Source organism: Gopherus flavomarginatus, chromosome 6 (assembly GCF_025201925.1).
Source record: "Gopherus flavomarginatus isolate rGopFla2 chromosome 6, rGopFla2.mat.asm, whole genome shotgun sequence".
Lineage (NCBI taxonomy): Eukaryota > Metazoa > Chordata > Testudines > Testudinidae > Gopherus > Gopherus flavomarginatus.
In genome coordinates, this window is record NC_066622.1 from 29,386,148 (window position 1) to 29,398,710 (window position 12,563).

Here is a 12,563-nt window from a genome sequence, read left to right on the forward strand (position 1 = left end):
TGGTTCGCTGGTCCAGGCTGCTGGAAGTAGCAGCCAGTACATCCCTCGGACCGCACCACTTCAAGCAGCTCCCATTGGACTGGAGCAGCGAACTGCGGCCACTGGGAGCCGCAATCGGCCGAAACTGCAGACGCAGCAGGTAAACAAACTGGCCTGGCCCACCAGGGGCTTTCCCTGCACAAGTGGCAGGACAAGTTTGGGAGCCACTGGTCTAGGTAATACTTAGTCCTGCCCTGAATGCAGGGGACTGGAGTAGATGACCTCTCGAGGTCCCTTCCAGTCCTGAGATTCTATGATTCTCAACCTCTTATGATTTTAAAACTTCGTTTGCACATTGCACATGGGCTTAGATCGGGGTGAAAGTAACTTAAAGGACTTACCAGTATGCTGGAGTCCTGAGCAGGGGGCGTGGCCTCAACCAGAAGAGGTGGGCCTTTTAAATCGCTGGGCCCTTTAAATCAAGATTTAAAGGACCCGGGGCTTGGGCTGCGTTAGCGGTGGCTGGGAGCCCCAGGACCTTTAAATCACCCCTGGAGCTACCAGCTGCAGAGGTGGCTGGGAGTCCCGAGGCTCGGGGGCAATTTAAATGACTCGGGGTTCCAGCTACCATATTGCAGTGAAGCCCCAGACCCTTTAAATTGCCAGCGGAGCCCTGGCTTATGCCACTACCCCAGAGCTCTGGCAGCAGGGCTCAGGTGGCAATTTAAAGGGCCAGTGGCTCCCGGCCCCTGCTACCACAGCGGAACCCCGGGCCCTTTAAATCTCTTCCAGAAGCCTGACCGCGGGGTACCAGTGGTAGCCGGGAGTCCCCTGGGCTCCGCTGGCAATTTAAAGGGCTTGGGGCACCACTGCAGTAGCGGCGACCGGGAGCCCCAGGCCCTTTAAGTCACCTCCAGAGCCCGCAGCTGCCTCCAGTACCTCAGGGGCTGCAGCAACGGGGCTTCAGTGGCAATTTCAAAGGCCCAGGGCTTCCCACTGTGGCCAGAGCCCTTGGCCCTTTAAATTGCCACCTGAGCCCAGCTGCTGGAGCCCCCAGGGTAGCGGCTGCAGCTGGGGCTCCGGAGATGATTTAAAGGGCCCTTTGAATCGCTGCCTGAGCCGCCTCCACCACCCAGGGGCGCTGGCAGCAGGACTCTGGTAGCAATTTAAAGGGCCCAGGGCTCCAGCCAATGCTGGGAGCCCCAGGCCCTTTATATCACCGGCCTGGGGAAGCCAGTCCGGTCTGGCAAAGCAGACTGTATCGATCCGGCTTACTTTCACCTCTGGCTTAGATTTAAAATAAATGACTGAGGTCCCATGACTGTCACTGAAAAATGGATGATTACCACACCACAGTGCATTAGGGCTGCCTTGCGCCAGTTTTCCAGAATAAAGCTGGTTTAGTTAGCCAGGCGTATAGAATATAGGTGGCATTTCGAAGCCACTACAATGGCTCCGCTAGCCCCTTTCTTCCAGCTGGCATAGTGATTCTCAACCGGGGTGCACCTTGGGGTAGCAGAGGTCTTCCAGGGGGTACATCAACTAACCTAGATATTTGCCTAGTTTTACAACAGGCTACATAAAAAGCACTAGCAAAGTCAGTATAAACTAAAATTTCATACAGACAGTGACTTGTTTATACTGCTCTATATACTGTACACTGAAATGTAAGTACAATATTTATATTCCAATTAATTTATTTTATAATCATATGATAAAAAGGAGAAAGTACATACTTTTTCAGTAATAATGTGCTGTGACACTTTTGTTTTTTTATGTATGATTGTGTAAGCAGGTGGTTTTTAAGTGATGTCAAACTTGGGAGTATGCAAGACAAATCAGACTCCTGAAAGGGGTACAGTAATCTGAAAAGGTTGAGAATCACTGCTTTAGAGAAAAGGGGCTGGGCTTCCCAGAACCCATTGGGGCTATTGGCAAGCTTAGAGGAGACTGCAGAATCAGATATTTGCAAGGCAGTCTCAGGAGCAGTGTATCACATTGTGGCTGAAAGCCACCTTAAAGTGTGCATATGTACCTCCAGTTTTGCACTTAATGCTCTTCGTGGACCCCAAGATCCAGCCCATAATTTTAAAATAAAAGAAGTAAATTGAGTTGCTGAAGCACAATGGATTCTGCCGCCCTGGAATACTTGGGGCCTGAGTGGAGACATTTCCTCCTGTAGTTTGTGTGGACCTTTCACACAGCAACAGGGGAGAGATGAACACGTGAAGGGCTCAGATGTGCTAGCTGATATTACCTCACTACTATCTCTATTAATTGACTAGAATCCCTTTAAGATATTCTGACTATTCACCCAGATCCAAATTCTGAAGCTATTGAGTACATGCCACAGGCAAAAAACCAAAATAATTTCTCTTCATAAATAACTGTCTTTGAGCCAGGGATCAAATTAATCCCTGGGATGAACAGTTCAGCAGTATCCAAGGAGAGGCCTGAACTCTCAGACGAAGGAAACTACAACCACTGTCTGAACCTTCTGTCCTGCCAGCTTTGGCATAGAGGGGAAAAAAGCAGAGCCATCCCTGAGAACCTGTATGCTTCCACCAGACAATATAATCCATTATTCACCAAATGCAGGATTTTCAAATGCCAGCATAAAGCTCCACTGGCAATTGCTTAGTGACCATATAATTGTCAAGGGCTGTGGGTGCAGGGACCATTCCAGTCTATGCAAAATGTGTTCTTAACGTAAATGTAAACTTCAGTTGATGTAACCTCACTTTAACCAGCGTAACTGCTGTTAATACACTGTGATATGTTGTCTGTTTGGCAGATAGGCAAAACTTGGAGGGCAGCAAAAAAAATGAGGGGAAAGTCAGCTGGTGTTTTCGCCTCTTAATTTTTTATTTGGTTTCGCATATTTGTTCTGGAAGTTCCTGGTGGTGCTTTTAGCACTTACATTCATTTAAATTTACCTGAGCCTTGAGGTGCCATAATTGTTCAGGTGTTTATAACTCCCCTGTTTTTCTTCCTGCATTATGCTCTCCTATGGAAGAACTCATGCAAAGTGCAGAAGTAGGTGTGATACTTAGGGTATGGCTACATTTGGAATTTCAAAGCGCTGCCCCGGCAGCGCTGCGGGAGCGCTGCCCCGGCAGCGCTTTGAAGTGTGAGTGTAGTCAGAGCGGCAGCGCTGGGAGAGAGCTCTCCCAGCGCTGCATGTAAACCACATCCCTTACGGGTGTAGCGTGCAGCGCTGGGAGCCACGCTCCCAGCGCTGCTGCCCTGATTACACTGACGCTTTACAGCATTGTATCTTGCAGCGCTCAGGGGGGTGTTTTTTCACACCCCAGTTGCAGCGCTGTAAAGTGTGAGTGTAGCCAAGGCCTCAGGCTTCAGCTCAGAGTCTGTAATAAATTATGTGGCTGGAGAGGAGGGGGACAGAGTTTTGTGTCCACACAGGCAGAGCAGGGAACATGGCTGTCTCACCCCGAAGAAGTCCTACATGCTGTGATGAAATCCCTTAGATTCTGAGCCATCTATGTAGGGCTGGGGTATTTGCATGGAGAGTCAGCATCTCTACACCCACGCTGCCAGTGCCTCTCTGATTCAGATTGAGCCTGGCATGCTTTCAGCTGAGTTAGTCTGAAGGTATGAAGAGGGGAAAGTCCAATTTCTGCTCTGACTCATGTACCATGAAGCTGCTTTGAAACAAAAGGGACTTGCATGGCATTTGAGTCAGGGTAGCAGATGGTCCTAACAGCTCAATACATACTGCTAAAGCACGTAATTTGGAAAGTAAGAATTAGAAACACATGGAAAACATACAGGGTTGATAAAAGTATTTACTACACTGGATAAATAGTAACAGTCTAACTGAAATCCAATTGTGCCTATGGAATTGCAAGCCCTCTCCAGTATCAATAGACCATGTCTTTATGTTAGTGTGAGTGACTGGCCCTCTGACTGTATTATGGTCACTCTGGGAGGTTTTAATGAAGCCTTTCCTGGTCGTTTTCAATGCCGCACAGCTGTAGAAAAGGAAATGTAATACTAAACCTCTGATAACGTAAATGTCAGGGGCTGCATTTGCACTGAGTAGCACGTCAAGGTTCTGTGCTCAGGCTGTCCCGTCATCGTTTAGTTCACCATGTCTAGCTAGTGAAGCACAGAGGCTGGGCAGGGTCACGTACTGTCTAGTTGCCCAAAATACCAATGAAACTTGTTCATATAGTTTAATGATACCTATATACCCTGGGATATACTACATGTTTCTTTTCCTACACTAGTCAGATCTATTTGCGCTACCTCTGATGTCTAGAATGAATGCTTAGGTATCTAGAAGGCAGTAATAGAACCATGCATTTTTAACACCTACTTCAAATATGGTTCTGAATAAAGACCTCTTTCAAAGTCTAGCTAGGGAACAATAATTTGTGAAATCTGCATGGATCTGTATTTGAAAAGTTGGGACACAAATAGCCGTAGAGCAAGCCAAACTATTTTTAGCTGAATGTTGTGCTCTAAAGAGAAAGCTCCTGCCAAAGCAATTACTGGAAAATTGGAAGTGATGCCTACAACAATGCAGGAAACCAGGAATCTTGAATTTACTGAGGATTACAAAGGACTTAATTTACACGACACATTTTATTTTGAAGTTCTGTTTATTTTCTACCTGTATTTTGTGCACTTTCATTGAAAGGATTTATTTCTATTGAAAGTTCCTCTTTTCCCAAATGGAGTGTAAAGCTGCATATTATTCCCTTTAAGGAATAACAAACTTAAAATATTTTATACTGCCCAGGAGAGGGCTGAGAAGTACAGAACACTTCTGGAGCAAATTCTAAGACTGGGGGTATGTTGGAGTCACCTTACAGTATAACCCAGGCTGGTGAGAGCCAGAGTGTAACGCAGGTATGGCTGACACACAGACGCTCAGGGTGTGACTTGCATGCTGGAAGGCTGCTTGTGAGTGGCCCATTGGAAGATACTACAGCAAGGCATAGTAAGGCACCTAAGGGTGCAGGGCAGGGTCGACACAGCTGCTCATTTGTCTGGACTGTACCCTGGTATGTCACATAAAAGCTATAAAGAACTCCCTGGCACTTTAGCAGAAATGTTATTCCTAATGCCCTGGCTGCATTTCAGTTTTGGGAATATACCTTGTGGCAAGTCTTATTCAGACAAAACTGGCAGTAAGTCAATGGGAACTTTGCCTGGGTGTCAGCACAGAGTCAGGACTGCAGGATTCCTTCATTCAATCTAACTAAATTCCCCCAGCAGTTCTGACTGGCTATGGTAGACATCTTCCTTTCCTGCCCTAAACTATTGTGTACAGTTGCCATATGCGGGATGGCTGCATTTCCAGTGGAGGAAGAAGAGAATAATGTATGTGCAATATTTCAGTGATGTGCCTTTTTACCATTCGAAGTGATAGTGGGTATCACTGCGAGATAAAGAAGATTTTATATTAAATAATGAGTTTTTAAAATAGTTTAAAACATTACAACTTGATTTAATATTTATTAAATATGCATAGGAAATGTATTTTCTACCCCATCCCTTCAGCAGTGTTACGTCTTTCTGACAAGTGGATGCAATGGTGATATTTGATACATCCATTAGTGCCTTGGTAGGATATAAATATCTTAGGTCAGCATTTCCCAAAGTATAGAGTGCATTCCTCTGGGAGAGGGAGGGTGAGTGCAAAAGATTTGCTGAGAGGAAAGAGGTGGAGGAGGTGCAGAAGATGTATAATTGCAGATGGATGGTCCCTTGACAACATGTGGAGCATATGGTGAGGTTGAACGGGGACAACAATTGATTGCATTTTCTTGAAAGCTGGCTTAGCTTGCAAAAGTTTGGGAAGCACGCCTATTAATTAGTTATGCTATTAATAATTTCCCAGCCATTATGGAGCTTTGAACACGGTTCCACTTTTGTCCCTGCTATTCTCTGCACATAATAGTCTAGTCTCCCGTGGTCTGTGATATTTTCATCTACTTTCAGCTGTTGGGTTTCGTGTACAGGTGCTGGTTGGGTTGGTGGCCTGTGATGTGCAGGAGGTCAGACTAAGTGATCTGGTGGTCCCTTCTAGCTTTAAAGTTTAGGACCATGAAACAAAGTTGGTTTACATGTGTTACCTTCCTCATGCAAGAGGCAATTTATGGAAATTACGAATAGTTTTGCCATCATATAATAGTGGTTCTTTGTGTGTGCTCTTTGGTTCATAGATCCGTCTTACCGTGATCGGCTGAGGCAGGACATGTACTTTCTCACGAGAAATGGCAGACTGAGCGAGCACCTGGTTGATAAAATTATTCTTCAGCTAAACAGAGTTTATCCGCAAATTCTCACCAATAAAGAAGCAGAAAAGGTAAGTGACTAGATATTCCTGCAGTATCTCCGGATGCAGCTTTATTTTCTGGCTGTTCTGCATCTAGTTTAGAACTGGTGAAGGTGCCTACGCCAACTTAGAAGACAAATCCCTAAGCCTCTAAATGGTTGTCCCTTTGCTTTCTTAGGCCTTGGCTACACTGGCACTTTACAGCGCTGCAACTTTCACACTCAGGGGTGTGAAAAAACACCCCCCTGAGCACTGCAAGATGCAGCGCTGTAAAGCCTCAGTGTAATCAGTGCCGCAGCGCTGGAAGTGCGGCTCCCAGCGCTGCAAGCTACACCCATAGAGGATGTGGTTTACGTGCAGCACTGGGAGAGCTCTCTCCCAGCGCTGGCTCTGTGACCACACTCACACGGCAGCGCTTTGAAATTTCAAGTGTAGCCATACCCTTACTGTCTACAAAATGTGCACTCATCACTGTAATATTTGAGAGTCTCACAGCTATTAAGGAATCTCTCCTTACCACATCTCTGTGTGGTAGGAAAATGTTATCTGGGAAATGGAGATCATGAGGAACTGAGGCCTTGTCTCTATTACAAGGTTGCACCAATTTAATGAAAAGTGTGTTTTTAAAGCAAATCCCCGTGCTAAATCAGTACAAGCCAAGTTTAAATTGATTTAAGTGTGTCCAGACAAGGGTTTAACTAAACTGATTTAAAAATGCACCCTTAGTTAAACTGGGGCAATTTGGAATATAGATCAGGCCTGAGGCAGAAAAGCCAGCAAAGCCAACCTTTTCAACATGGTCCCTGCTTTTGGGTGCAAAATGATTTATGTCAGTACAAAGCGAGTGCAAAGTGGGTATAAAATGCCAGCACATCAGAATGATAATAGTTTGCACTCGCTCTGTATGCAAGATGCAGAGGGCAATGGTGCATCAGACCTTTAGAGTTCAAAATAATGGACTGGATCCTGTTTTGCGCCAGTTTCAATTCGATCAGCCACTACTGAAACGAGTGAAGTTATTGCAGTGTAAGATGGTGTCTGTCAGACCAGAATCCGAACCATTCTATCTGCATAGTTAGGGGAAGAGGCCTGACTTAGATGATGTGAGATGTGAACAGTTAAAGAAAGGCTCGTTCCTTTAGGATTCACAGTAAATTTAAGTCCTGGTGTTACGAAAGCTGGATGCCACTCTTACACTCATACCGAAACTGAACACTTTCCCCTGAGCTCGTGCACATTTGTTCTCTTTTTTATTTACAAAACTTATCATTCCCATGATACACATTAGGCTCCATCTTGCACACCTTACACTGCTGGCCTCTCAGGGCTTCAGTGGGAATTTTGCCTGAGTAAGGAGCATACAAAGGCATTCCTCTCCCTCTAGATAAGGAATTGATCCTTAGTGTAATGTTCTCTCTCTCTACCTTACTGGTCCTAAGTGTAATGCTTTCATATTGATTTGCCAGAGATATTTTTGGAGACTTTCCAGATGCACACGTGTCTAAATGATTTCAGCTAAGGCTAGATGTAAGTTTTTCACTCTCATTGTAAGGTTTACTACTGTTCAGCACTTTGTCAGACCATGGGGAAGATCATCTCTTCCTCTGTAGCAACATGGATAGGAAGACAGGATGAACACAAAGAGTGATGCAGTAGGGCTGTCATGATGGTTAGAATATGTCCTGGCCAAATTCCAGAAAACTGTGGAAAATCTCTTCACATGTTTATCCCAGTTCTGAGATGTGCATTTTTAATAGGACTAAATTAGAAGTAGAGAACTCTTTATTAGCCAATGGCATCAAAACTATTTCTATTAGTGCTATATTTACAATAAATTGGTTCCTTGCTAACTCAAACTCTTGGGAAATGATAGGCATCAATTACGTCTCCTATTGTGTGGGCTACACTGCAGTTGATCAGATGCTGAAACAACGCTTGATCAAACTAAGTTAAGCAACTGGTTCAAATTGTGGATGTTGACATTTGAGATCTGAATCATTATTTTCGTTTCCTATCCTAGAATGTTCATGTACTGACAGATACTTTTAGCAAAATAAACATAACTTTGTATTTTCACTCTTTCATAATGTAACTGTAGAGTAGGAACTAATTCAGCACTGTATCATTGCTTTTGTAGGCTTTGTTCTAATGACTGCTTTTTGTCTTGTAGTTCAGAAATCCAAAGGCATTGCTTCATATTCGGTTGTCAGATCTTATAAGCCACCTACAAAAGAAAGGAGACAAACACTGTCAAGAATTTTACAGGGCTTTACAGATCAATGCCGAACAACTGTATAATGACTTGCCAAGCAGGAAAATCCTGAGTAAGTTGGGAGACTTGTGGCTTTCCTGAGTCAATATATCACAGAATTTGCCTTTGCCGGCATCCCAGCTTATTTTGAGGAATTAAATGCTCTTTTCCCATCTGCTACTTTCTACAGACTGGAGACTTTAGAAGCCACCTAGTGGATTTGGCTGCACCATTAATTTTGATTGGAATTGGATGTCCAAATCTCTTTACTAGCTTTGAAATCACAGCCCCTGTATTTAAGATACTATTTATGCCCAACATGTAAAATGCAGAAAAATAACCCAATTCAAACTTTCTTTCTTTTAATAACTGCCCCTTTCCCTTTTATGCATTTTAGTAGCCCGTTTATTTATTCTTCAAGCCTTTATTCTGACTTGTAGGAAATAAAAAAGCTATGTTTTAAAATAACAAGTGTGTGACACGAAGTAACAAAATCAAGGCGGCTCAGAGACTTGTCTTCCACTCAATTCTTAAATCACCCAGCTGTGCTTCATTAACTCCACACACATCAGATGTTAGATCATGCTTGTTTCACAAATACTTGCAATGGCACACCACAGTGTTAGTTACCTGGACCCTGATCCTGCAAACATATAGGCCACGAGTAGTCACACTGAGTCTATGGGCCTTATTACATGCATACGTGTTTTCAGGATTAGCTATTTCCATTTTTTATACCTTAAAGCCGAACTTTTTCTAAAAGGAGAGAGATGTGGTCCAGCTTACCATGCTGGGAAAATAATGCTTGCCATGTATGACTCATCCTGTCCAGTAACCTGGAGAAAGAAAAAATACTCTAAGAGGAAGTGAAATACATTCAGCACACTGAAACAATTTGAGTAGCCTGAGGAAGGGCTGTTGCAATTAGGTTAATGAAGCTGCAAAAGGGGCTGCATGTTGCAAAGTCCCTACAAACTGTCTAATAGCACTGATGCTGCACCATTCAACCCCCTGGTGGTTTTGAGTACATTCCAGCAGAGTTTTTCATCATGCGATCAAACCCCTAAGATTGACAATGTAAAGTCAAAAACAGGCCAGGCCAAAAATGCAAACATCTCTCTTTAATTAATATGTAACAAATAATTTTTTGCAGAACAATTGACCTGGAAAATAGTTGCTATATTTCAAAACACTGAGCCTCCTGCCTTCATCTAGCATCTCACTATGCAGTAAAGCTGTTGTACTAGAAACCCCTACTGATTTGGAGATAGCATCCTCTTCATACCACACACATGCCATCTCCTGGATAATATGTAGACTTCAAAGTTAGCCGAAATTTCCCTCCCAACTAGAGAGTGTTTGCATGTGGGCTTTGATTTGGGTCCATTTCTACATCAGAAATCCACATTAGTCATTACCAGCAGCATTAAGTCCGGCCCGTTGATTTGATGTGTGTCTCGCAGATGCCATTCCTGCTGAGGCTACGTGGAAACTTGGATCAAACACACTAGCATCTCAAAGAAATCTGTCGCTTTAGCTGAAGGAGTCAGGAATAGAAGCGCAGAGTTACCCTTCAAGGCTGAATAGAGGACAGCTGACAGTCATTACTTAGTAAGGGCTTGATTCTGCAGCCCTTGCTCACCCAAATACTCCCGCTGAAGTCACGGAGGGTAACATTTTCAAAAACACATTAATGACTTAGGAGCCTAATTCTCATTGATTTTTTTTAATCAGATGTTAAGTTTTTAAGCGCCCAAGTCCCTTTGAAAATGGGACTTAAGCACTTTTGAAAATTGTGCCCTGAGCCTACTCCAGGGAGTAGATGTATCAGGATTGGGCCCTCACAGATTAAGAATAGCAACTAGACGTGTAGAGTGAAGTAAAGCATAGAGGTGTTACTGTGTCTGTGGGGTAAATGAGATAGCACTTTGCACATTGAATAATATTCAAAGCAGTCCCACAACTGCTTTTGCCTCACTTGTGTGGTACAACCACAAAGCAGCATTACGTTCTCTATTCCTTAGCAGAGTCTCCTATGTCATAGACATGAGTGGTATCACTAAGATCTCTGTGCTAAAACACATACTATAACTATATTGTCATAGACTGCAGCTTCCTTAGTCTCACGTAATAAGGAAATTAATTATGTATTCTGAGAACAGTAAAAGTATTTGTATATTAGAGGTTAGATAACTAAACCAGTTGATCCTCAGTCTGGATTAATATGCTAATGTTTGTGAAAATGTAAAGTGCTACACAGCTGGTGTGTCTTCTTATTACTAATGTATGAAATAACAGCCCATGAAAAGTAACCTTCTTAAAAACACAGCCCCTTTCTAACCTAAAGCAGAAGAAAGGAAGCCTATCATTTTTACTTCTCAGAGAGGTAAACTTGAATTGTTTAAATACTGAGGTCCTGATCCTTCAAGCCGTTAAGTGCATGCATAACTTTACTTGCATGAATAATTGTCCTGTTGTTGAGTAAAGTTAAGCATGTGCTAAGGATTTGCAGATTTGGGCCCTGACGTTGTAAATATGAAGAAAGAAATGACATCTTCAAGCTGAAATCTTTATTTGGTTTGAGCCTAATCTTTATTTAGAGCAAAGTTATGAACACCTAAAAAAAGAGTTTGTAGTGGAATTTGTCAAGAGCAAATCATGCCAAATCTGCCTAATTTTCTTCTTTAATAGGGTTACTCACCTAGCAGATAGGGGGAGGGATAGCTCAGTGGTTTGAGCATTGGCCTGCTAAACCCAGGATTGTGAGTTCAGTCCTTTGGGGGGACCACTTAGGGATCTGGGGCAAAAATCAGTACTTGGTCCTGCTAGTGAAGGCAGGGGGCTGGACTCAATGACCTTTCAAGGTCCCTTCCAGTTCTAGGAGATAGGTATATCTCCAATCATTATTATTATTATTTTATTATGGGTGGAGATAAGTAGATGTGATATATCTTGATGTTTTTAGTAAGGCTTTTGATATAGTTCCACATGACATTCTCATAAGCAAACCAGGGACATGTAGTCATAGATGAAATTACTCTAAAGTGGATGCACAACTGGCTGAAAGTCCATACTCAAGGAGTAGTTATCAGTGGTTTGCTGTCACTTGGATAGTGGAGTGGAGAGTGTGCTTATGAAATATGCAGATGGCACCAAACTGGGAGGGACTGCAAGTACTTTGGAGGACAGGATTAGAATTCAAAACAACCATGACAAATTGGACAATTGGTCTGAAATTAACAAGATAAAATTCAATAAAGGCAAGTGCAAAGTACGCCCTTGGAAAGGAAAAATCAAATTCACAGCTACACAATGGGAAATAACTGGCGAGGTGGTAGCACTGGCGAAAATAATCTGAGGGTATAGTGAACCACAATCTGAATATGAGTCAACAGTGTGATGCAGTTGCAAAAAAGCCTAATGTCATTCTGGGCAGTATTAGCAGAAGTGTCGTAGGTAAGACTTGGGAGGTAATTGTCCTGCTCTACTCTGCCTCAGCTGGAGTACGGTGTCCAGTTGTGAGCAGTCCAGGTGTCCAGAGGAGAGCAACAAAAAACGATAAAAGATTAAGAAAACCTGACCTATGAGGAAAGATTTTTTCAAAAATGGGCTTATTAAGTCATGAGAAGAGACTGGGGGGGGGGGGGACTCGATAACCGTCTTCCAAATATGTGAAGGACTGTTATAAAGGGGATCAGTTGTTATAAAGGAGATAAATTTTTCTCTGTGCCCACTGAAGATAGGACAAAAATTAATGGCTTAATCTGCAGCAAGGGAGATTTAGATAAGATATTAGGAAAAACTTTCTCACTGTCAGGGTGATTAAGCTCTGGAATAGGCTTCCAAGCGGGGTTGTGGACTCCCCGTCATTGGAGGTTTTTAAGAACAGGTTAGACAAATACCTTTCAGGGATGGTCTAGGTTCCATTGGTCCTACCTCAGTGCAGGAGTCTGGACTAGCTGACCTCCCAAGGTCCCTTCCAGCCCTACGACTCGATAACCTATAGTACAAACACGATTTGGGGCG

General features: G+C 43.4%; 1 protein-coding gene across 4 annotated transcripts in view; it reads left to right on the forward strand.

Annotated features, from left to right (window-relative positions):
- Positions 1-12,563, forward strand: part of CARD19 (caspase recruitment domain family member 19) — a 151,847-nt gene that overhangs the window by 22,516 nt on the left and 116,768 nt on the right. For all 4 annotated transcript variants that reach the window (XM_050959219.1, XM_050959216.1, XM_050959218.1 and 1 more), the window contains exons 2-3: positions 6,174-6,316; positions 8,457-8,610. In XM_050959219.1, coding sequence (XP_050815176.1) covers positions 6,174-6,316; positions 8,457-8,610 — 297 coding nt within the window. The remainder of the gene's footprint in view (positions 1-6,173; positions 6,317-8,456; positions 8,611-12,563) is intronic.